The sequence below is a fragment of the Netta rufina genome, assembly GCF_964035555.1.
Source record: "Netta rufina genome assembly, chromosome: 13".
NCBI classification, from domain to species: domain Eukaryota; kingdom Metazoa; phylum Chordata; class Aves; order Anseriformes; family Anatidae; genus Netta; species Netta rufina.
In genome coordinates this window covers 19,859,062-19,885,306 of record NC_140136.1, presented here as the reverse complement: position 1 = coordinate 19,885,306, position 26,245 = coordinate 19,859,062, and the positions used below count along the sequence as shown (strand labels likewise).

The window sequence follows — 26,245 nt, the reverse complement described above, 5'->3', positions numbered from 1 at the left end:
AGCGGAGCGGGGCGGCCGCGGGGGAACCCCCGCCCCGGAGGGCCGGGCCGCGCCGGGCCGGGGCTCCCCGCCCGCCCCGCCGTGTCCTCAGCGGGAGGTCAGAGGGGGCCGGGCGCCGCCATGCCCTGCCCCGCCCGCCCCGCCTCCCGCTCCGTCCCCTCCCCGCCGGGCATGGGGCGGCCGCGGCTCTTCGGGCGCCTGAGGGCGGCGGTGCTCGGCGTGGTGCATGTGGCAGCGCTGCCAGGTAAGCGGCGGGGCCCGGCGGGCGCCCCCCTGCTCTCCCCGCGGGCCGGGAGCTGAACGAGCCGGTGGGTGAGGCGGCGGCGAGCTCGCGAAGGGGACCGGTGGGGGAGGACGGCAACGGCGGCTCGGGACGGGCTGCGCGGGGGTGGGGCTCCGCGCGGCTCCGTGCAGCCGCAGCCCGGCCTCCTGCCCCCTCCGCCCCTCGGCGGCTCGGGGCAGCCCGCAGCAGCCGCCCGGCCTCCCGCAGGCCGCTGCCGGGCCCTACCCGGCCCCGCTCTGCCCGGCTGCGGGCCCTGCGCCCGGCTCACCGCGAGGTGGGACCGGCCCGCGGCGCTGCCACCGAGCTCGTCGCAGCCCGCACCTCGGCGCCTGGCTGTAGGAAGCGAGCGTCAGAAAAGACTGCAATGAATTTCCCTCAGTATTAGTTCGGAATTCCGGGGAAATCCGTGCATGCTCATCTCTGGCACGAAGTTCTTATGCTGCAGATCAGATAACATCCACCTTGCAGACCAGAATGTTAGATTACTTCAACTGATTTAATATTAATTGGTGATTAGCATAGGTATTCTGCTGACCTAGAGGTCAGGTCTTGCCATAGCATTGGATGGAGAATCACTAACACGAGATAAGCTGCAGTAAGTACAGGATTAACAAGCTAGAAACAGACATGGTACAATAAGATGTTATACAGATACTCTTAAAGTTTGCAAATTAGTTTTAGGAACTAAACAGTTACAGCAGATCTGTCAGGTTCAGCTAAGGAAAGAGATGCCATTAAGGCATGTCACAGAGATCCAGCAGCCATTTAACAAGCCTGATGCTTCTCCCTTTTTCAGTGTGCCAGTCCCTATAGCTGTCTTACCAGAAAATTGTTACTGTCTGTGGTTTCAGTTTGCACTTGCACTGCACAATGTTACAATGGGTAAACAATGTTGTTCTTGCAGGGACACCAAGAAGTTCTCTTCCTTTGACACAAATCATTGATCAAGCTTGTCAAGAAGCAGAAATTTACAAGGACGCTGGAGTTGTAAGTTTTGGTTTTCTTCTTCCTATGGCAGCATTTACACAAAGCTGCTTCTGCATAGCCAATACTTTGAACTGAGTCTGAGTGACCTAGAATTCATTAAATACATCTTAAGCCACAGAGCTCATAAAGACATTTAAACATACATCTTGTATTTCAACATAATGCATAGGTCTTCTAGGTTTCAAAGCCTAAACTATGCATCACATGCACCCAGAATTGAAAAACCTTGGATTCAAACTTTACAATTTAAGTTGCTTAAATAGGATTACTGTCAATTTCTAAGAATTAAGTCAATTAAAAAAAAAGACACAGAAAGTTGACTGCAGCATGAACTGTTGCTGCCATTCTAGGTATCTGAATGTAGGATGCTTCATCATCCAGTTTGACAAGCCACTTTGTTTAGCTCTGTACAGCATACTCTGGTTTCATGAAGTCATGAAGGAATGGCACATGCACAATCATAGGTACTGAGTATCTCACTTATAGGTGGCAGGGTTCCCCAACAATTAGTGCTTGTACTACAATAGTATAGTTTATTCAGGGACCAAAATATCACCTTGGACCCCCTTTTGCCTGATTTAATCCTTCCATCCTAGCCCCCTGGGAGCAAGCATGCCTGCTCTGCACATCTTGAAGGGAAGGCCCAAAAGGCCATTCTTGACCAGAGGCAAGAGGCAGGTACTATTGCTGAACTGCCATTGGACCTAGAGTGGTGTAATCATCTCTGTAGGTCAGCAGAATTTAACAGGGTGTATGTCCTTTTGAAATGTTGGATGTTTTAAACATTTCATTGCCCCTTGTCTGCACATGTTGATGTGATTTTTAGTTGACCTGCCTACTCTATTATTCACATTTTTGGTGTGCTAAGGTGATGACCTGCTGTCTGGGGTTTGAAAACGGCTTAAATGAACAAGTAGTCACAACTGAGCTGCTGTTTTCTGCAAAACTTTAAACTGGGGTATTTAACATCATAAATTACAATGATACCTTACAGACAGAGCAAAATTAAATCTAGGAGTTTAGTCTAAATTATGGAATACCAAGGTCAAAATGCAAGACAAGTCACATGAAGTAGGTTATGGAATGAGCACTTGTAAGGCTAAATTAGGAAAGAGTGCTGACAATGGAATTGTTGGAAGGATAAACAACAGCATAGAAGAATGAAGTTTATGTAGGCAAGCTTCAGTGCACTACCAGTTAAAATAATCTTTAACTGCAAGTGGTACAGAACAAGTCAGTTTTCTTCCCTTTTATACCTGTAGAAAGAACAAGTGTGCAATTGCTCTGTGTTCTGTACTGTGACATTCTGTCTTGTCTTTGCTTTTGCTGTATCAACATGAGGTATAATGTGATTTGATCTACATCAGACGAATAGAAAGTACTAGTCTGTTTTCCTGTGTTAGAGGATGTGGTTCTGTAACCCAGAAGCCATTGCCCAGATTCCAGTACTTGTTTACTTGTTTCCCTTATGTATACACTAATAATATATTAAAACCTTAGCAACAGAGAGAAAGCCAAGTATATCTAAAGGTAACTGAGTATAGAAGCAGTTAACTTTCACCACAGTTGACTGCACTCAACTCAGAAATAATTTTTAAACCTACCTTTAAGGTAGACAGATGAGGTGGATGCAGTCATTCTCTACATGTTCGAACAAATTCAAGGCATAACTGCATTTCCTGTAGAAGTTGTAACAACATTAGTATACAGGCCAAACCAATCTTTATTCTAAAGGTCTGTACATAATAGTGTTACAGCAATATGACAAGCAAATCCTTTATTAATACCACAAAGGTCGGAGATAATCAGGAGAGCTTCCATAAATATCACTATGGTTGCCTAACGCTTACTGTAATGCCTTTGTCTAGTTTTTCCCCAATACTTTAAGAGAAATGTACACTTGCATGATAGATACTAAAGAGCTTCATGGCTTTTGCACAGATCCTACTCTTCCAAGTTAGCTCTCCTGATTCTGTAACGGAATTATTTGGTTTCTACCCTCCCCAATATTCAGATTGAACTGTTAACCTGTCCATTTTTTTTTTTTTCAGAAAAAAAAAAACTAGAACCATAAAGGATTTATCCATGGATGTTTTTACTGTTATTTCTAACTGCTTGCCTATGGTAGCCTTTAGAAGATTTGTAACCATATTGCTGCCACTAGATGTTTGTATGTTGTCTCAAGTTGCTTGAACTGGAGTTAACATTCAAAAATAGTGTGTGGGCTCGCTCACTCACTATCTATTACACTTGGAAGTAACTCCTAGTTTGTTCAGAAAAACGTGATTTGTCTGCCGTATTAATAACTGAACATAGTAAATATGAAAGATTTGTGATATTAGGATACCAGTAATGAAAACAAGTGAGTGCTCAGTTAGGAAGCCATCTGTGCTCAAAATGTATATGCTTTGTACTTGTGTTGCTGAACAATGGAATTCCCTAGACAAGACCTTATAAGAAACAAACTATGAGATGTTGTGATCTCTCAGATTCTTATCTGCTTTTGTTTAAACAAAAAACACTTGCAAAATATAATGAAGTTAACTTTTATTCATTCAATTCAGCCTGAATGAAGCTTGCTTTATAACAGAGCATGAGTTCATTCTAGTTTCACTGATGAAACACTCCTTACTTGCTATTACCTAGCTGTAACTACGTGAGTAGGTAACATTGAAGATAAGATATATAAATAAGAGTATTTCTTAAAGAAATAAATATAATGCTGTATTGACTTGCAAGTATTATTATAGTGCTTCTTAATAAGAAAAATTTTAGGTTTGCTTCTTCTACCTGTATTGTTCCCAGAGATGTGTTCATTACAATTCTGAACCTCCCAATCCTTCTCTTGTTTCTGGAGCTGCAAGGGTGGTTGCCAGTACCTACTCTGCATTAAGGTTCTCAAAAGTGAGAAGCCTACTATCCTTATAGTTACAGTAATGGTTACAATTATTTAGGATTCAATAACAGTTGAGACAGAGCAAGTTATCATTTCTGCTATAGAAATATATAGATAGCTAAAACTGGGATTATAGAGATGAATATTTTAAATCATAGCTGTTACAGTAGAATAAAACAGGGAAGTCTCCCCACTGCCATCTCCTATAATATATACAGGAAAACATAAGGTGCCTACTTACCTGAGTTAAGGTAGCAATCTCTTGTTCTGGAGGTAGAGTTTTTTAAAGAAATTGTCTAGGTACAGCAAATAAATGCTTTACAAGGCTGTCTGATTTCCTTTGTCTACAGCCATGTGACTGTGGTGGTGGGAGAAGCTGTAATTGTTTCAGTGCACACCTGACTATTTAACAATGAGTGTCACACAAAAAGCCTCTCTTCAGTAGGCAGGAACAGTTGTTTTCAGCTTGCAAAGGTTTTGATAACACATAAATGTTTGTAGGTAAAGTTTTTCTGCAAGGAAAACATGGAGGTTAAAGTTACTACAGCTAAAATTTACATTACAGAGGGAGTGAGATAAAGCTTATATGGTTGTTATACCTATTATGATTTATACTGTTGTAGCTATTTTTTGAGGTTTTTCTGAGGTTGCATATGTGTGCACAACAAGTGTTTTAAGAGGTCGCTTCTATAAATAGAGTAAAGCCAAGGAAATTGTTTTCCTCTGTAGTCAGAGAGGTATTTAACTGACCTATTTTCCAGCAGCTAACTGATACAAGAGGCACTCTCTGTATATGTAGCACTCTATTTCCTTCTTACTTTGAGCGACTTCTCTAGTGTTCAAGAATTGTTGAGAATAAGACTACTTTACGTATAAGCAATACTTAAATTGTCCTAATATTCAATGGAAAAGAAGCCCAAAAGGTTTTTGCTAGTCTTATCTCATACTATTCAAGGGAAATCTGCTCTGGAGTGTGCAATACAATATCTGTTCCGATAGACTTCTACACCATAAGCTTAAATTCCAAGAACTTTAATCCAGCATAACTGTTTTCTTTCCACCATTTTAATTAGCTGTCTGATAGTACTGAAGTCTGTTTTATATATGTATAAATTCAGTAAACACAGAAATCTGTGCTGTTATATTTTTATATAAAAATATGGAAGAAAGCTTTGCGTTAATGCATCTGTAATTCTGCTCTCTGTATTGCAGAACATATGTTGTTCTTTTTTTAATTAAACAAAACATAATATGCAAAAGAACATAGCCTATTGGATGGCACCAAAAGAATAATGCATTATTAAACTAATACCAAAAATATTCACAGTAACTATGGACCTTAAGGCTATGGGAAGAGATAATTGTTGAAAAGTGAATATACTAAGTATTAGGTAGAAAAGAAAAATGCTGAAATCCTCCTGTCTGCCTGCATTCTGAACTAGTATTCAATCAGATACTTGTTTTATGCACAGTATTATGGCTAGAGTTCCTAATTACTTTAAAAATAAATTTATTAATATATCTAATAGAATACTTTGCTTTATGCAAATCCTGAGTTGTTAAAATAGAAACAATTCATAGAAAGCTCGGTTTCACTGTGATGCTGCTGTGGAGTTCTGCTAGTCTGTTCTGCTTTTTCAGCTCCTAGCTGAGCATCTAAAGCTTCTTTCCTAGGCCTCTTTTTTTTCGTACTGATGTTGGTTCTTGACTGCCCAAAACTTTTAGTTTGTAGATCCTAGCTTCTTGCCTTTGATCAGCTTGGAGTTCCTAGGTTCTGGTGAAGTCTGCCAAGTTAAGCCTCCTTGAGCCAAGGATCTCATCTTCCAGGTTGTGTGGCCTCAAAGAATTACCTGGTTTTGAGGGTTCATTGTATTCTTTGGGTTTATTTTGTTTTGTTAAAATATTGGAGTCCTTCATTAATCCTTCTGCCATGTATCACTACTGACCAACTTCACTTTTTCTCATAAGCAGTTAACCTCTCTCATGATCTAGTATAATTTATGTATAAAGAGGGAAAAAGGCTAAGAGGGTTCTCTTTCTGTTAGTTCATTAAAAAGGATTCAGTAGCTGGGACTGAGGTATGAGAAGACAATTTGGTCACTTCAAATTTGTGTAAGAGTGCTGACCTCGTTCTAGAGAAACCAACTAAAAGTTGTTTGTTGTTGTTTTGTTTGTTTGTTTGTTTTTCCTGAAAATGCTATGGGTTTTCTGAGGACTGGTTGTCATCTTTGTCATCTGTCTTGCTTCTGATCACAGGTAGAGACACATAGATGTTAAATCAGACAGTTGAACAGGATGTAGAAATAAGACCAGGCACAGATGTGTTAGTTGGATCTGGTTTTCCTTCACCTGGTTGAGGTTTCTTGGATCAGAATTCTATACTAGAATATGCTGATGAATGGCATGAAATAGTATGTAGCTCTATTGTTATGTGCTCATAATATTATATAGTGTTTTTCATTAGTAAACTGTGCCCTTTTATTTTTAAGGTAACGTGTGTTTTGTATATTTAAGTACTTAGCTGTGAGGTTATCTGGTGAGGGCAGTTGTACCCAGCTGCATTGAATGGGTGTGTGCATTGTGTAGTTGGATTTACCATATTGTTCTCATGGGTTACTTACATTCTGTTTTTTTCCCCTTCCTCCATGTTAGGTGTTCATTTATGATGCCTGTGGCTTAGACTGTAATTCAGCCATTAAATGCTTACTGCGTTTTATATACTGTCTTATCTTTTACTGCCAAAAGGGCTTCTAAACTACAACAGAGATTGAAGAAGCGTTATGTATGTGATTTTTTTTTAAAGGAAACCTTTTTTTTTTTTTTCATCCTTTTTCCTGATTCTCTGTTATTATCATGTGGCTTTCTTTATTTCATCTCTCGTTGTATTTTTTTTAATTTATTTTAAAATGGTCTTCTTTCTATTCTGTCTCAGTCAGAATTTCTTTGAAGTGCAGAGCCCCCATTTTAAGGATTGTGACATGTGGTAAAACTCCAGAGAGAATAGAATTGGTTTTCTATATGTACAATTAATGTGTCTTATAAAATTTTTGTATTTTTAGATAGAAACGTGAGAAATTTCTGGCTTCATTTAAAATTCTCACTGCAAACGCAAAACAACAGGCTTCAAATATGTTTCAAGGCTATACTTTTACTGTTGTTATTAGTCCTTGACAAAATTATATGATTTGATGTTGTTGAAAATGTTCTATTATATACCATATGATTGAAAATGTACAAGGTACTAGATGATGTATAAAGATTTTCAATAAATTGCATAAATTATTTCAGCAGAGTATTTTATTGTCACTCCATTGTTTGCTAAATGTATGTTCATATGGAGTGAGAAGTACAGTAGATAATAAATAGCAGTATCTTCCTTCAAATAAGCCTGAATCTGGAATGGGAGAAATACATGTATCAATAGTTAATACTATGGTATTAGGCACACTGGAAATAAGCATTTAATAGTGAAACAAACAAAAAAAAACTTTATTTTTCTAAAATAACACATTTTCTGACATTAATTGAATTGAAAATTGCCTTGATTATCTCTAAATCCTCCGTTATCTAAACATACTCAATATCCTATATTCCATTTGGATAATTGAAGTTTCTCTACACTACTTTTAATGAGGTATAAGATTTAACTCATTCGCCTATAGTTCACATTCTAGGATGGATCAAAGGAAGACTAATTGATGAATGTATAATTAAAATCGCATTTATTTCTCTTCCTGATTTCTTTGCAAATACCGTGCTGTTGATTAAAGCACTTTTACAAGTGGTTATATGCATCAACATAATTTACTGAAGATAATCCACCCTTTGAAGGAAAACCTTTAAACTTGTCTTTTAATACAAAACTTAGAATAATAGTAAACTAGCCATGTTTCTTAAATTCCTCTTTCAGCTTAATCAGTTTTCCTTATTATGATCTCCACAGGATGGCTTGATAGTAGAAAACATGCACGATCGTCCTTACACGTTGTGTCCTGGGCCCGAAGTGACGGCAGTGATGACGGCCATCAGTGCCGCCGTGAGGCGATCCTGCCCACACCTCGCGCTGGGAGTCCAGGTACTGAGCGCTGCGAATCAACAGGCGATAGCAGTTGCTCTCGCTGCAGGTAATAGAAATGACTCGCATGTTATTACTGTTGTTTGCTATGGCATTTACTCTCTGCAAATTGTGCATTGTACTAACATAGATACCATGAAAAATGAGACATGAAAAGCTCACTGTACCCTGAAAAAGCAGAAATTAGATTTTGAGAAAGATGCCTGTTTGATTATAATAGATGATGCTCACACAGTGCTTCAGTAGGAGGCAGCTTAGAAATCCCAAGGCCATTGGTTCTGCTTTTTGGGTAAAACCTGTCTAAACGTAATGATTAGTTTAAACCTATTGATGTCTAAAAGCCACCTTTGGTGTAACTCTATTTACTTCAGTTAAATTATATTTGAAGATTAATTTAACCCACTGTGGTTAAGCATCCTGTTTCAGCATCTAATTATATGTTGTTGCTACCACAGTTATCTATTAAAACTAAATTTTCACTGCCTTTGTTCATGAATGAGGCTTTTTGTATAAAAACAAAAAATAGAGTGTACAGGTACCCAAACTGCTTAAAATTAAATTGCATTCAGGGAAATTAAATATAAATTAATCTACCCTTATTGCAAGAATCCTTGACTTGCTGACCTTTCTCTTCTACTCCTTGCTGAAGCAATTTTAGGTTTTCATATAGAATGTTCCCTGATTCAAAGATGGAGACTGGTTTCATATGGAAAGCTTGTACTTCCCAAATCGAGGGTTGATGCCTCTGTTTACCCAAATTGCATATGTAATTATAGTGAGGTTGCACATTTTGTAAATTGTACAAATATTGTAAACAGGCAGAGTTTTGTCAGAACGTAAAACTAAAAGATGCTCGTACTAATTGAAACCCATACTTTGGTTAAAATAATATGGAGTAACATCTGCAGTGGCAGTTTTAATTATGTTGAATATGTTCTGAAAATCTTGAATCCCTTTTTCTTGGCGGAATTTGTTAGTCTGTGTTTGGAACACAGATTTGATTTGAGTGCTTTAGAATCAGAAGTTGACACTTATAAGATATGTAACTCCTTGTCAAACTGACCAAACACAGGTTTTATTTTTGCAGTGGAACCTATGTGAAAAGCTAAACCAAAAACCTAACAGAATCCAGTTTTAATTTTCGGGGATTGTATGCATGTAGGATATTTGAGATGCATCGGCATTTGCAAAAGTATTTATATACCTTATTTTCAAAAGTAATAGACTGCTAGTGGGTTATGCTTCCTTTTAGGAGCAAAATTGATCACTGTGTAGGGGATGTAGTGTGGGAACAATGTGTTTCTCTTACTTCTCAGCAATTACTAATGTGGGAGAGAGTTCCTGAAGGGCTTGGGTTTTGCTCATCTCTACTACTGTTCTGCACTATTTGCTCTGTAACTGGAGAACAGCAGCTAAGAAAGGCCTGTGTTCTGTGTTTAATGCATTTCATTGCACTTCTCTAAAAATGATTCTCAAGCTCACTGAACAGGAAAGCAAAAAGAAAGAAAATCACTTTAGACAAAGCCATAGTAAAATGACTTATTTTGTAGATAGCAAATCTCATAGTAGTGACTTTAATATCAATACAACTTTAATAGTCATTAAAGGTGGCTACTAATAAAGCAAGTCCAACATGCTTTCACTACAAAATGCTTACTGAAGGTGTTATATCCAAAAAGCGTATGTAGCATCTCCTGCTACTATGTAGACATTTCATTTTCCCTGTAGATACTCCTGTCTCTGGCAGAAATAACTTCTGAAGAGCTGCACAGGGCAACCATAAGTGGTTTAGTGGTTTTTAGGCATAGGTAATTTTATTTTGTAAAGGGGGGGGGGGGGGAAATCAGCAAGTTTATGGTGTGACTGGAAGGAACTCATCAATAATATGTGGTTATGCTGATAAATATGCTGTAGATAGCCGAATAGCAACAGATTAAATCACTGAATTTTCCTAGCATAGAATCATTTAGGTCGGAGAAGACCTTTAAGATCAAGTCTAAATGGGAAACGAGCAAAGACCTCTGTCCCAAAGCAGTCCAACTATACAATAAGATTCTAGACAGCTGGTGAATAAGAAGTTTTATATAAGTGTGTGTACGTTTGTGTATTTTAACCTTTGTTCATTTTTCCCTAGCTTCCTTAATTTTTACTTTGTAATACTGCAGTTCTCTTAAGGAGGGCAATTTGGAAACTACCTGAATTAATCATAAGTTGTCAAAAACTCCTAAGTTTTTTGATTCAAATATTAATAATGTTTTTGAACATCCTTTCTTTCTGAGTGAAATAAAGAACGGCAATAAATCTAGAAAGCCCTGCTGTAAACAAATTCCTCAGGTATTCTCATCATTAGGCAGTAAAACAGACAGGACAGCATATTGCAGTGGGTTACTGTTGTTTTCAGATTTATTCAATAATAAATTCAGGCGGTGAAGAATCTGAGAAGGCTGAGGTGTTTTTTTGTTTGTTTGTTTGATTGTTTTGTGTTTCTTGTTAGTTTGTTTTAATTTATTTTAGTTCTTTGGGAAATGTTTGTGAAATTAGGAACCTAAAAGAAAGAAAACACCAAAACCATGTTTGTGCTGGGAGCTTCAGCACAGATATGGGGCAGTGGCAGGGAAGTAGCGAGGGGCCTTGCAGAAAAAAGGAACAACTTTGCCTGCGCTCTTCTGACAGAAATAACTTCCAACACAATCAGTTCTTCGGGTTACCAAAAAGCATCCAGTGAGCCCGAACAGTTGTAGCCAATCTCCTCCCTGCCCTGGAAGGCTCAGCAAGCTTTTGCCTTGATGCCAAATGTGCGCTGCACAGAGGCTGGGGTCAGCATCTGGCAGGCCACAGCCTCCTCCTGGCACAGGCCTGGTGCCCAGCTCTGCCTCCATCCATGGCCACAGGCTCGCGGGCCTGCTCACTGTGACAGAGCATGTGTGGGGATCTTCTGCTTTCACTTTTGTTTTCAAGACTCTGAAAGTTGCATGATTTATCTTTGTTTCTAAGGGCTGATATGACAATGTTAGTATGTTAAAAATTAGTATAATTATAAAGTGTGTCAGTCACATCATACTTATATCATGAAGTCCTCTGCTGCTCAATATTATACTCTTCTGATGTAGGCTTTTTAATTTAAAATACAGTAATATACCTAGGTAACTGTAGACCACAAAATATTGAGATAATACAGAATAGTACAGTTTTATATTTTTTGACTGGAAGCCACCTCAATCTCAAATACTTATTCTTAGGAAAACAAACCTTCTTAAAAGGTGTTTCTAATGACATCTTCCAAACACTGTATTATCGCCTTTCTTTCCTGTTTCATGGAACTAAACTGTTCTTTGTGGAGAAGCATGGCAGAAATCGTTTGCTAGGGATACTTTTCAATTGGTTCATTATTAACAGGTGTACCATGTGATTTTTAGAGGTGTACAGTCTCCTGTTTATAGTTCCTGATTTAATTAGCTACATCTGCTTAAGGTTGAGACAGAATGATATATCTATGCAGGTCCTTCGCACATTTATAGAGGATACAAAAATTCTCCATTACTTATTTTTTGTTTAGCAAATATTACTGTTTATTATTTTTCAGTGCTCAGGAATGTTCACTAAATCTGGGTCAGATTTGGGCATCATGTTAGGTTTTCCTTATTTATTTGCATACCTTGTTTCCTGAAGTTAACCACCGTTTATGCTTGGTCTGTCTACTAAATTTCATGTAGTCGTGCTGTTTGTTATTAACTGACTTTGAAATTACATGTTGTTTCTTTTATTGAAAGTTTGCTAATTATGAAGCAGTAGTCATCTTAGAGAGGACAGTTACATTTAAAGGAATCACCCAAAATCCCTCAGCTGTTTTCTGCCTTTTTCCTTGCATTAATGAGATGGTGTGTTTGGCTCTGATCTATCAGTGTATGTCTTTGCAGAGGAGATGCAGAGCCCTTGCAATACAGGGGATATATGATGATGACAGTCTCTTTATCCTTTTGAACATTCTGGGTGTTCTCCGTAGTAACATGCAGCAGTGATTGAAAGATAGAACTGGCCAATCATTAATCTAATGGAGACAGACTTAATGGTGAAAAGGTTTTCAAGAAATCATTGCTTTGTGGAATATTGACCTAGACATCTGCTGATCTTTGAGACATAAACAATCCCCATATCTGTATCTCAACAGTGCTGCAAGGAAATGGTTTCCATATTCTAGGCACCTGAGAAAAACCTGAGCACGTGAGCCAGAGGCAAGTTGCATTTTTGTGGTCTGCCAGAGCTTCAATCTGTTTGCCTGGGAGCAAGGACAGCAGGGTCTACTGTAGAGTGCAGCTTGCCTATAGCTGGGTGAGTCTGTGTTATTCTTCATGAATCATTACTCAGTTTATCTTCTACCATCTCCAGCTGACTGTGAAAATGCCCTTTTTTCTTTAAGGACCATATTTTAGAAATCCCATGCGGTCACAGTTTCTTAATTAGTCTTCAGTAATGATAACAGCACAGTCGGTAGCTGATTAAGTGAGGCTTCATATCAGAAGATATCCTAGGTACCCAGCTATCTCCAGGTCTTTTGCAAATACAGCTTTCCTGTCTGAGACTGTTCCTTTCCCACAGCCACCCACCAGCAGAGAGATACTCCACAGGAATTCTCTGCTTGCTACATCCAATGATACTGTTTAAGGTGGGATAGTATTAGGTTAAAATGTATGTGAAAATGTTTGCTGATTTATTATTATTATATTTTAACTGACACCATCCTAATTTTGGGGGATGTGTGTGCATGTTTGGAAGCATCTGCAGGTGCCGTGGAGCAAGGCAGCAAGTGCAGCGACTCTCACAGAGATGAGATGCTGCTGCAAGCACTGCTGGAGAAGCTGCTTCTCCCAGGCTTGGAATTCTTGCAGAGTCTGCAAGGAGCTGCTGCGAGATGATGTCCTGAGTAGAAATGGTTTTCCATAGCACAAAAACTGTATGGCTCTAGCATCAATAGCAAGTGAGGTTGATACTCCTCTGAGTTTTTATTTTCAGAACAAAAAAAATATTTTTTCATCTTCTTTTTGAATTAAGGCATCAAGAAGAGCTGGGAGTCAGGATTTGCTGTGCATGTAAGCCAAGATTCTACCAGTAAATTCACCTGCATCATCTTACATTTGTGTGAAGTTCAAATTTCAGCAGCAACCTGGAGCTGCAGCCTTGCAAAGGCCAGATCCTATTCCGTGAAAGCAGTAAATCCTGGCTTCCAGCTTCTTTTGACTTCATAATTCAGGAAAGAAAAATATATCTGAGAAAGGGCTTCTTAATGATTGTATCTGATTCACTGTTCTGTGGTATTAAAATGCACATTTGCATCATTTTAAGATGGATAATGTAAAAGTACTATTTCCTCAATCAACTTAGTGTTGCAATACTTTTTGACCCAGCAAAGGAAATATTTGTCTGTGGTTTTCTTTTTCCTTTTATTCACTAGTTATCACAGGAAGAAAAGAAAAAATAAAGGTTTCCTGTATAATTGATAAACTTTCACAGCTGCTTAGGCAGAGCTGTTCAAGTAGAATTAAAGTGTAGGAACGCTAGCTTTTGAAAAAGATACAAGATCTATATCCTTAAACAGGCCCTGCTCCGGATGGTAACATGATTACATGTTCTTAACACAGTCCTGAAGCTCTGTTTGCTAGGTTTTCTTAGAAACTTCCTGTTCTTGTTTTCCAGTGAGATTACAAGATTTTTTTTTTTTGTTCCCATATAAGTCAGAAAATGGACTGCCTATTAACTATTAAACATCTATTACTTTTCAACTTGGGAAATGTGAAAATAAGAAATAGTAATGTTCTCACAATTTTATGAGCATAAAAATGAATTCATTATCAGAGTCCAATTATGGTTTCATAAAAACAGAAGAGTAACGATTTGGTGCCTTTGCCTATTATAACTAGTTAAAATTTGTATCTTCGTAGCTCCCCAAAACCCAAAGAGAGTATACAGCTCTGTTAAACTAAGGACAATGTTTAGAAGAAAGTCTCAAATTCCTAAGTTAAAGGACCACAAACCAACATCAATAAACATGTAAGCAGTGAGCTTCAGTAAATGAATAACCCTCATCCTGAGGTATCCGTTATGATTGCTGTGAAAATTTATCATATTTCTAGTCTGATTGATAGTCTTGTGATTAGAGGATAATTATTTTTACTTATTTAACTCTGAATTATACTGTAAATCTGGATGATTTACATGAAAATATGTGGGTTTTGTTCCTAGATGCAGAAATCTCAGTCTAGCTATTTGCACTGTCTTTCCTACTAGCACCTTTAATTATACTTGTGACATATTTGTGTCTTTGGATCCTGAGAATACTCCATGCTTTTCACCTGCTAATTTCAAGGCATAGGACAGCTCATATTTGATTTGGCACCATCTGTGATGTTTCTTGTTAGCTGGAGTCTGTGTTGCTAAGCAATAGAGGCTCTCCTCTATCAGGCATAAGCTTCTGTTTCTGCAACTTCATGGCTTTTGGAATGAAACTGAAATTTAGCTTTTAAAATAAGCAGGCACCTTGTCATTTGGTAAATGTATTAAAGATCCTTTCTGTTTATATTTGAAATATGTTAGGGTGAGGCCTCTGTTGCCTGAGCAGTTCTTGGGTAGGTGGGGTTGCATCCCTGATGGCTGCTTTCACATGCATTTGTTTCCTTGGTATGTCAGCTCTAATTAAATGTGCAGCTGACTCAAAGCTGGAGGAGCAGCAGAACTTCAGAAGGGCTTGGAAGAGAGCTCTGAAGCAACCTGGAAGAAGGAGCAAAGGTTGCACAAGATGAGTGCTGAACTTTTACGCATCTTAAAGGACAGGTGAAATAAGTTTCAATGCTACAAAAGATTGGAGATAAGAGAGGTCCACAATAAAATAGTCAGAATTCTGTCATCTTGTGCCTAATCGTGGTGGGTTTGTTAAGCCATGGCTTAAGGCATCGATATTTAAATATAAAGATATTCAAAGGCTGTGTAGGGGGAACGCAGGAGTAAATGAATGGTCTGTGGTAGTTGTTTCCATTCTTAGTCTTCCTCCTAAGTACCCATCCCACAAAACCTTCGTAATTCAATGAAAGAATGAACATGGTGAACATTGGGTACTGAGGTAAGGTACAGTTGATGCTTACTGTAAATTTGGAGTGGAGTAGAAACCTTATCTTTCCGTACCTTTGGCCTAGCTCTAGAAGTAATTTCGTGATGTTGTGCTGCGTAGAAAACAAGTTGCATTTAGATGAAGAGTCAAATAATGTGTGTAAAGTGTTGCAGGCTGCGCTTTCTTTCTGAAAGAAAACAAGACCTGTGCTGTTCTCTCTTTGTCCATGTCCTTGTCACTTTTGACCTGTTGGCCAATTTCAGGCATGCATAACAGATAAATAGATGTTGGGAAAGAAGTAATACAATCATAGAGTATCTGGAAAAAGGTGAAACCTAAGTTAATGCCCTTTTTTGGAGGGAAGCCACATCATTAGGACAACGGAGCTATGCTTTGGCCTACCCACTCCTTCGTTGGCTCTTGCCTGCTGGCACATCATGGCAGAGTGGCAGGGCAGGGTGTGCAGTTCCTGAATCTGTTCCATGGCTGCAAAGACTTAAATATGTGGGAAAGCAAGGGTAGTGAGTCTTAGAGCACACGGAATATTTTGTGTCGAGACCAGATAAGAGAGGGGTAGTAGGGTGGACTTCACTTTTAGTTTTGTTTTTCAGTCTTTGGTTCTGGTTAAGACAATTTTTTTTTTTCTTCTTTTTTTTTTTCCCTCCAGGTCTTGATTTTATCCGAGCTGAAGGGTTTGTGTTTTCTCATGTTGCTGATGAAGGGATCATAAATGCCTGTGCAGGTAACCTGCTACGATACAGAAAACAAGTTGGAGCAGAGAATATTCAGATTTTTGCTGATATTAAAAAGAAGCACAGGTAAATATAAGCAATATTTATGTAAGTATTAATGTAATAATGTTCTTACGTTTTTCTCATTTTTTTTCTGATTATTTTATGTCTATTTAACATCAACAAAGTTAATGATAAAGGGAGAGCTTTATTATTCAAGCAAGGTCTTGCAGCACTATTAGGGATATGTTCAAAAATAAATTTGCACCTGTAAGCTGCAGGTTGCTGCATCTGTGAAGTTTTCAGCTTAACCTTCAGGATATATAAATGCAGACTGTAAGTGTCTTGCATCTGGTATCAGGTGAGATTTTATATCCTTATATACCTATTATGTTTAAAGAAATTGTTTCAGGAGGCTAAGCATCCAAGGTTATTTTTAGTTATGCAAGCAGTTTCCACATACAAAGGATCCAGATCATAATATTCTGGCGTTTTAGAAAGCTCTTCTCTTTTTTTTCTCCTTGCTGCCAATAATACTGGTTTCTTCTACTTAAATTCGGTGCTGTCTATGTACGGATTATGTTCTGTGATTATCACACAGAAGGAACTTATGACAGATGAACCCAGTTTTTCTGTTGATATTTTATCTTAACTGTCACACAGTACTTTTAGCTATTCATATGTCACTTTTTTTCCAGAAGAACTGCTCAAATGTTATGTATTATACATGTTAAATAACCTAATTAAAGTGTTTGTGTGTAGTACATGGGTAATCATGAAAATAACCATGTTTGGAAGATTCTAAATATCTGTTTGGTTTTTATTTTTTGTTTTGATTTAAAATAGATTTCAAAATAGAAAAGAAAACAATGCCTTATGGCCAAATAAGCTTTTATGGTCCTTTTGCTTTTGTTTCTTTCTAATGATATATAAAGTTATATATTAAAAAGACATTTTTTTTAGACTTACAAAAATTGATGAATGTATCATGTGCTTCTCTTCATTTGTCTTATCAATTGATAGGTTAATATTTAGATTATAGTTTGGTGAAATGATTTGTTTTTTAAGAGAGGAAAAGAGTTGTTTTTTTTTTCAGGGGAATTCTTAAGTTGAGAAGGAGATGCTGAGAGCCATCTTATTACTACCTTATTATATGTATTTGAGATTTATGCCCACCTTTCTCCACATACAGAAAGGGATTTAGTATACTGTCTCTTGCACCCATCACCACTAGTAGAAAGCACTGCTGAGTAAGCATGTCCTACCACTCACTAATACGGAACAAAACCGGGCCCCCCATGTCTATTGTCCATCCAAGCTAATCCAAGGAAGAGGTTGATTCTGCACCTCATTGGTGCAAAGGATTGACCATGGCCATTATTGTTTCTATACTTCCAGTTAATTAGGATGTAAAGTCAGCTGTTGAAACAGCAAAGACTGGAATTCTTTCAAGGTTCAGGTCTGTTTAAATTAAAAACTGCTATCGCTATAGGTTTCAAAGTGCATCACCCATGTATCAAAGCCTGCTGTTGAAAAGCTACTCTGCAGGTAATTGATGTTTGTAATTGCTATGTAAAATGATTCCTGTGATTATATTATAGGTAATAACTATACTTTCTGTTAGTTGGACTTCATGAGATGAAGTGGAGGGTGTTATTGCAGTTCTAGGTAACAGAATCTGGTTTATGAATGACTGAACATCCACAACTCCCACTTGACGTCAGAGCTTCTTGTGCTCAACGTTTCTGGGATACAGGTGCTTGACATGCAAGCAGCTGCCTTGGTTGACACTTGGTAGTTCACACTCTTTAGAGACAGAGGACCCAGAGCAATAGAGCGATCAATTATGGTGTTGTGATGGAGGAGGTTGGGTCTTCTTCCTCTTGTTTGTATATCAATTTTTCTTCCCGTTTTAAAATAGGCCACTTACCCTCTCTTTCAAAAAGCCTGAGTTTGATTGTTCTGACAGTGGGGAAGATGAAGAAATGCAGTCTAAACATTGAACAAGATGGATAACAAATGTGTGTGCCGAAAGTAACCACAGGGTACATTCCTGCTGTTTACAGTGCTCATACTCTGACGGCAGATGTCGGTGTGGCTGAGACCGCGGCAGCTGCCGAGCTCTTCCTGGCTGATGGGCTCGTATTGACTGGCAAGGCTACTGGGCTGCCCACAGATCCTGGGGAGCTGAAAGGTGAGAGCTGTCACACGAAGGTCAGACAACAGGCAATGAATCAGCTTCTGGGTTAATGTAGAAAGAAATCTGTATGTCTGCTGTTCTTTAAGAAAGAAGGGAGGAAAAAAAAAAAGGAAGAAAAGAATTTTCACTGCAGACTTTGATATGGTACAGCAAAGCTGACGTGATTGAGGTTCTATTTGGATTCTCTGTGGTATGTTTCTAAACAACCATTTGACAGGACAAAAGTAAAAATTATTTCAAGCTTTTATAATACTGAATGATGCTGAGGCTTACTTACTTTTTTTTAGAAAAAGAGTATGTAAAACTTAAGTTGTAAGAATTAACCCCCCTTAAAAAAAAAAAAAAAAAAGTTACTTCATAGCCTTATTAAAAAATAACCTAATAAAAGTGTTTAACTCTTCAGTGGAAAGATTTAAATATTTCACAATCTAAAATAAAGTCCTGCAAGAAAAGGGTTGTTTTGATATGGCACAATTCCAAACAGTAATACCAGGGAAAATACTGCTTAGGAGGTTTTCAGAAAAAAATGCAGATCTGTTGGAAAATAGAAAGATGTGTCATCAAAATATATATATTTTTTTAACGGTCTGGACTTTTTATTAAGCGAAAATTGTTTGGCCTATTAGTCTTGTCCTTTGTGTTAATGTATTTCTTCCTGGTGTAAGTTTGGGCTTTCTTCATGCATCTGCCCTTGTACAATTTCTGTTTCAAGTTGGAGTGATACCTATAAGGACCAATATTCAAAATAATTACTGCATGTTTGGTCAAATAACAATACCTTTTGGCAAAAATAATGTTTTTGAATGAAGGAAGATACTAATATATTCTCTGCTTTTTTAAGCATGTTCTGATATAGACCATTCTGTCATTATTCCATCTTTGTTATACAAAAGGAGGAGGTGAATAACATGATCTTTTTGGCATAGAGACATAGGTCCCAACATCTTCTGGAACAAAATTAAATATTTTAGTAATTTCAGGGCTTTGCCCATATTGTACATCTTTATCAGCATTTAAAATGAATGTTGAACTTGTCAAAATGTTTTTTCAATTTCACATATGTTAAAAAAAAATAAAAATGTTTTTGCCAAAGAACAGATGATAAATGACTCCACTTCAATCACCAATGTTAAAAAAAAAAATGATTGCTTGGAGTGAATACTGAGCTCTTAAATTAGTTGGTTGCTCAGTACAGTAAACTGGAAATGATATGTGGGAACAGATCACCCTGAAAGCGAGGGGCATATTTTGGAGACTGCAAAATTTCCTTAATCTAGAGCTCCATTTCCTGTCTGCAATTCATATCCCCATGTATCCCCCTCTCTCTTAGTGCAGATTAAATTAAGAAAAAAAGAAAAAGAAAAAAAAAAATGACAAGTCTTAGGGCAAATCCTAGTTTAAATTCTTTTTTTCCAACATTCACATGCAACCTCCATTGATTTCCTGCATTTCATGAAAAGTATGGTGGCTTAAAACAGTTGAGAAGAGCATAGAAATCAGTACTTCAGGGTGTAAGGAAATGACAAATTAGGCATATTTATGTCAGTAGATTCTTAAAAGGAATCAGATGTACAGTATACAAAGTTGGTTGTTGATATGAGTGAAATTTTTGCATTTGATGAATTTATGCAGCACTGAAAGTGCTGTACTGTAGTGATACAATTGGGCATCTTTCATCACTCTGCAAAGCATCTCTTGAAAGAAGAACCAAGAGACAGATGAGGTTTTGTCATGTCTTTTTTTCAGCTTCGTTGTGTAGTAATATAGAAGTGTTTTTGCCTTTGTGTCTGTGTGTTGAATTGACTGATTTGTGATGGGGTGTGGGAAGTGAGTGTTTCCCTGTCAAGACAGAAGTGTGTTCAGTGGGGTTTTGTTTGTAGTTGGTGTCACTGCCTTCCTGAAGGAACCTGCAGCATTTCTCCTCTCAGCCCTGGGTGGGCTGTGTGCTGGCAGTGAGCAGGGCTCCCTGAGCCTACCAGGAACCAATAGCCAAGGGAGCAAGTGGTCTGAAAATCATAATGCAAACTCCAGGCTGTTAAGGAGCAGGAATTATAGCTGAGCATTTTGAATTACAATTTAATTCTTAAAGCATTTTTATTTAAGAGGTTATATAAGTCTGTTCCAGTTTATGTTGTAAAATGCTCTTTGGTTAGAGGATGTGAATCTATCAGGCTTTCTCCTTGGGATAAATGCTGAAGAACCTGGTTCAAATCCAGCCTGTATTTTAAGTGACCAAAGCCTGTGTGTAAGGACTGCTTAGTTATCTGTATGAACAAACTAAATGGCCTAAGCTGAGTGACTGGTGGAAAACTGGGCACATCACAAAGCCCAGCAGCTGGCTCTGGCTGTCCCCTCATGTTTTAGTGTTCATAGAAGGGGTGTCAAGACTGATTCACCCTCCTATCTTTGGATGGCCTGTTTAGGTCAAAATAAGAGGCTGTTGCCTTTGTAGTTGCCTCCTATAAATAAATGGGAGATGCAAGTCTCTGATCTGTACTTTTCTATAAGCCCTAGATTTAATGACAGAGGAAAAAGTCCTTTGAATTAAAAAGCTAAAATGGGTTACAGTGGAATATTACCATAAACATAGCATTGTGTATGGTACAGTGATTACTGCATATGAAAAAGCTGTTAAAGAAGAGTAGTCGAGCAAGTTATTGGCACAGTGGTGCTTATTTTTACGCTGCTCTTTGCCATTGTTTTCAAGCTAGGAGCATTTGGCCTTTATTTCATGTAACTTGTGCATACCATAGTTCAAATGCTTTCATTGTGCTTTGCAACCAAACACTATTTCATTTGATTTTATTAAAGACATGTCTGCAGACATACTGTCAGAAGAAAGAGCACAGTGCCCTCTAGTTACAGTTCATTGAAATAGAGAAATGTGCAAGGTCTGTAAAGTTTAGTATCTTGTTACTTTAACATCACAAAATTGTCTCCTTTTCTCTTTTTGTCAAAAAATATAATCAGAAGAAGAAAGCTGAAAAAGACTATAAACAAGGTTCTGTGCTTAGAGACATCCTGACAGTGACTGAATGTCACTATGTGGAAGCATCTCACCACTGTTGCTTTATTTTCTTTTACAAGTTAGAATTTGTATTAACGCAGCCAGTAGACAAGTCATCCTCTACTCATCAACTTTAGGCCTTGATGTGCTTGACTTAAAAGTAGTATTTGTAGCATACTTAATTAGATAACCCAGTCTCATTATAGACTGGGCACTCCCATTGCTGTTCTTCACATTGACAGTCTGAATAAATCTCCAGCACAGCAGATGCATGTGGACTGCACGTGTCACACATGGATCACAGCAGGAGTTGGATACCTTGCTATTTAGGAAAGCTTTGTGTTTTTTTTTTATAGTTTCACAGCAGTCTTGGGTTTTGCTGTTTCAGTCTTTGCCTAGTAGGACTAACCTATTGTCATACACCTGTATGATCGTGCTCTGTTTAATTATTTGGTTCTTCATTTTTCCTGCCGATGTGAAATAATTGCCAAACAACTACCTGCTAATGTGCCTTATGCATCTGTCCTAAAAAACAATACCGACTAGGAACACAGTTCCTCTGGGAATGCAGGAAAGTACAGTTGCACAAATCTGCGGTCAGTTGTAGCACCTTGATTATGCATTGGTATCTATGTAAAACAAATAAGATTTCTAAGAGTACATAGGTGCTATATAAATAAAATTCTAATTTTTCTAGAACAGGATTTCAGTAATAATGTTATAAATAACTAAAAATGAATTATTTTGTTGCTGTAAGCAGGACAACCACAGGAATATAAAATATGCAAAGAAATAACCGTAGCTTTAATCACATATATGTGATTCTGCTTTGTTTAAAATTTTCAATAAGTTCTGTGTGGAATGTTTTTTTTCTTTTATGTTAAAAAATTGTAAGAAGCAGTTATTGTTCCTAGCTGGAAAAACAGACATGAGACCTAAAAAGAAATTCAAGAGTATTTTAATTGATCCCTTTTCTTTGGTGAAGTAGCAAGGTGACACACAATTATTCTTTCCTAAAGCATCATTAATAACTTAGGCTACTGATGAAATATTATTTAAATAAACAGTGTTTTGAAGCAGACATTTTTTTCTTACATATGTTTTCCCTAGTTTTTTCAAGCTCTAACCATCTTGCATCAGCATATTGTCACCAATTAAAGCAATTTATATGTTCTTAAAGGTCAGAACTAATGCTTCACAACATTCCCCTGTGTAAGGGATGAAGTGTTGAGAGTGACTCTTAAGATGGGCAGTTCAAAATGAAGGGATGAAAAGGATGCCTAGTAACTCTAGAACGAGGGCTTTTCTAGTTTTCCCAGCTAGTACTGCCTTGTGTTGTACAGAAAGCACTCTAATAACCTTTTGTGTCCATGGAGAACCTTTCCATGGTCCAAACAGTAACACATACTGTATACAGAAAAATTGTCATTTTGTGTTCCATTGATATTTACAGAAAGAGAAGCAGTCTTTATCAGTGCTGTCTCTTGAGTTTTAGTAAACTAGCTGGAGCTATCAATGCAGCCTATAACCACTACTTGCTTTCCTATTTTTGTGTTGCTGAAATTTGCCATGAAGCAGAGTGTGTGTTCTTTTTCAGTTCTCTGTAAGTAAGGCCCTTTTTGTTTCTTTGGTGAAGATCTGCTAGTTGTCAACGTAAATTTAGCAGAGACCTGGCAGAAATACACACCAGTCCAACTACCATTATTGTGATTTAAACTGATGACTGAAGAATTGTAATGAGCACAGCTCTGCTGAATAGTTCTGCCACTTTAATGATCTCACCAGACTTGCAAAAAAGAGTGTGAGCTGATATAATAAATGGAAGCAAGAATTTCATCTTATTCTTGTGTCTATATACTGATTACTTCATAAAAAGATTGAGAAGAGGTGGTTACTCAGTTCATTTAAGGTGAGGGAAATTGAAAACGCAGTTAAAAATCCACATAGCACATGGTAATCCCCATGGTCACTCCAGCAGCAGTAAATCCTTTCTCAAGACAATGGAGCTGGTTTGTTTGGAATCTATACTAGGTGCTACTGCAACACAGTAGAAAATAACTGTTTTCTGCATGTGGTACCCCAAGCACAACAGAGCCACTTAAGCACAATGGTAAACAGTCACATTAAATAGGTGGGTCAGGTCTTGCTGTGCAAACGCTTCCTGAATCCAGCATCTCTTCTTACCAGGGATGTTTTTTCTTTGGGGTGGAGGGGGGGAGGAGAGAGAAGGGGTACAGTTATGGGTACCAAGACTTGACTTTCATCTCTTGTACCACTGAAACCATCTTCTGATATGCAGTCAGGAATATTATTCTGCAGTGTTTCATATGATAACAGAATGCAAAATTAAATGAAAGTGATATTTTCTTAATAATCATTGAGAGCTAAAGGAGTTTTCTTGAAATCAGTTGTATCACTCTATTATAGAACTAAGAAATACCACGCTTATGAGTTTCTTGAGATACAGTTTTTCAAAAACAAAGTTGGAACATGTAGCCTTTAGAGAATTTTAAAGATGGGTTAGAGTCAGAGGATTTAACCCTATTTTTTATTTATTTTTTTCTACTTCAGAGGTTCAACATGCTGTGAAGATTCCTGTGCTGATTGGGTCTGGAGTGACTATGGAGAATGTCAATAATTACGTGGATGCAAATGCTCTAATAATTGGTTCGTATTTCAAGAAAGGAGGTTATTGGGCAAACAGTGTTGATCCTGAGCGAGTAAAGAAATTTATGGATCACATAAGTAAACTGAGAGAATGAGTTTGTCAAACAGTATTCTTTTTGTGTGTATACAAATGCAGTATGATATATCGCACTGAATTAAAGCACAAATGTGCACTTGAGTGGCTAATAACTTTAAATTAAAATGCACACCATCTCCATAACTAACTGGGGAACGTGGTGACACTTTACAATGAACTGGTGCTATGATGTTTGTTCCTAGGCAGCAGAATTCTGTAGCACTCAAAGCCACTGCCAAGACAAAACCAGCTCTCCAAAGGCTTTTATAATATATTCTCTCCTATATGCAAAGTGCTTATGGAGTTTAAGAAATTGTAGTAAATACTGATTGCAGGATGAGCTGAGTTTTGCTTTGCATGTGAGTACAATAGGACACCCTAAGTTTACAGCTACCAGTATTGTAAATTGGACAAGTTAATTAGCCTTTCAGTTTCCCCATCTGTAAAATGATGATAATAGTACCTACATCACAGGGGGGTTGTAAGACATAATAAATGGATGAATGTACAGCACTTTCATCTCCTCAAATGAAGGGCTCTATTAAAGTTCAAGATCATTATTTTTTCATTAGAATTGTGCATTTATTACAAAAATGTAATAATTGTATACCATACAAAAATTTAAGATAATTGGGAAATTGATTTACTTACAATACTTATTAGAGAATAAATGTAAATATTTAATTACATTTTAAGTAGAGTTGGAATTTAGTCAAAATGTTTTTGCAAAAATTGGAAACTTTATTAAAGGCTTATGGTTATTTTCCAGCAAGCTCCTACAGCTTTGTACCTCTTCAGACTAGTATTAGTGATGTTTAAAACTGCCAGGTTCCTTCCAATACACAAGTTAAAGTTATGATGGAATCCTTTCTACCAAAACTGACAGGGAAACATGGATTTTCATTTTTCCTCTAAAATGTAGAGGAAAAATGTGATGATCTATCTATATTGTTAAAGATACCCCTTAAATTTAATCTTTTAGCAGTAAGGAATACAAAACAAAGAAAAAACAGAACAACAGAAACACAACAATGAATACCTGTTGTGTCATGGCTGTATAAAATGTGGACATATGTTTTCATTCCTTGGGACTGCAAGCTAAGTTTACCCTCTGGGATCTCTCTCCTGACATGTATGCATCAGGCTTCTGCTGATGCTAATGAAAGTTATATTGTACATATCAAAGCGAGCATACAAACATATTTCTTCTGTCAGCTGGCAGAGTGCCCATGCTTCTCTGAACAAAAGATACATCCTCCTTCCAAAGACAAAAGAGATTTTTTTCAAGAAATTTAGCTTCATTAATTGAATGGTGATTCTAAAACATCACAGCATGAGATCAAGTCTTCTCTTCAGGTTCCCTTTATTTGGACTAGTCTGTCTCCCACATGACCCCCATTAAAAGCAGACATAACTTTAGACATAACATTGACCTCCTAGAGAAGGGGTTGTTTAGACCCTATAACAACCTTGGCATTCTTCTGCTTATATCCCTTTTCCTTCTAAGTACGCTGACAAAGTTTCGATCTATAAAAATCCTTTCAGGTGTCTCTTTATTGTGGGCAGCACTACTTTTTCAAAGTCCACATTTATACATGTGATTTAATGTCCTGAGGATTTGGACTTCCATCAAAAACAATGGTTCCATCTCAAACAATGTCCAGAAAGCAGGAGCATTCAAGGATTTATTTAAATAAATATATTTTTCCCCTACACACTCATTCACCATTAGCATATTTTGATGTATTTATCAAGTAAACCATTGATCTGGTTTAACTGATAAGTTCTTAGCATAACTAATCAGTTCCATCTTATGGCCTCTTTATTATGAAAAATGCCACATTAAAAAAAAATAAAGAAAGAAAGATTTAGATATTAGTAATATCAGTGTGCTTAAATTGACACATTTTCCACTTTTGTGTATTTAGGACTGTTGTCAGGCCTTTCACATGTCTGATCATTGCCTAGAAGACTTAGTGATGGTTGTACCAACAAATATTTTCTAATACAGTTGCCACCAACTTCATTTTCACTAAACCTGTAAGCTAGAAAGGCTGGTGTGTAAGCAATGAACATTTGCCGGTGCTTTCATGCCATAAGCAAACACTGTCAAGTAGTCAGTTGAAAACTACAACCAATTTACTAATAAGCATCTTTCTGTGATGATAATTATGTTTAAGAAACTGAATGAGTTGCCAAAATCACATTCATTTCTTTATGAAAA

General features: G+C 37.5%; 1 protein-coding gene across 1 annotated transcript; it reads left to right on the top strand.

The window, feature by feature from the left end:
* The first annotated feature begins 161 nt into the window (after positions 1–161).
* LOC311214423 (uncharacterized protein F13E9.13, mitochondrial-like) lies at positions 162–26,207 on the top strand. The gene is made up of 6 exons (XM_084294992.1): positions 162–244; positions 1,188–1,270; positions 8,110–8,290; positions 16,008–16,158; positions 18,138–18,265; positions 23,850–26,207. Exons 1-6 carry the CDS (start codon positions 172–174, stop codon positions 24,038–24,040), a joined length of 807 nt encoding a protein of 268 aa, XP_084151118.1. The 5' UTR covers positions 162–171; the 3' UTR covers positions 24,041–26,207.
* The last annotated feature ends 38 nt before the right edge of the window (positions 26,208–26,245 follow it).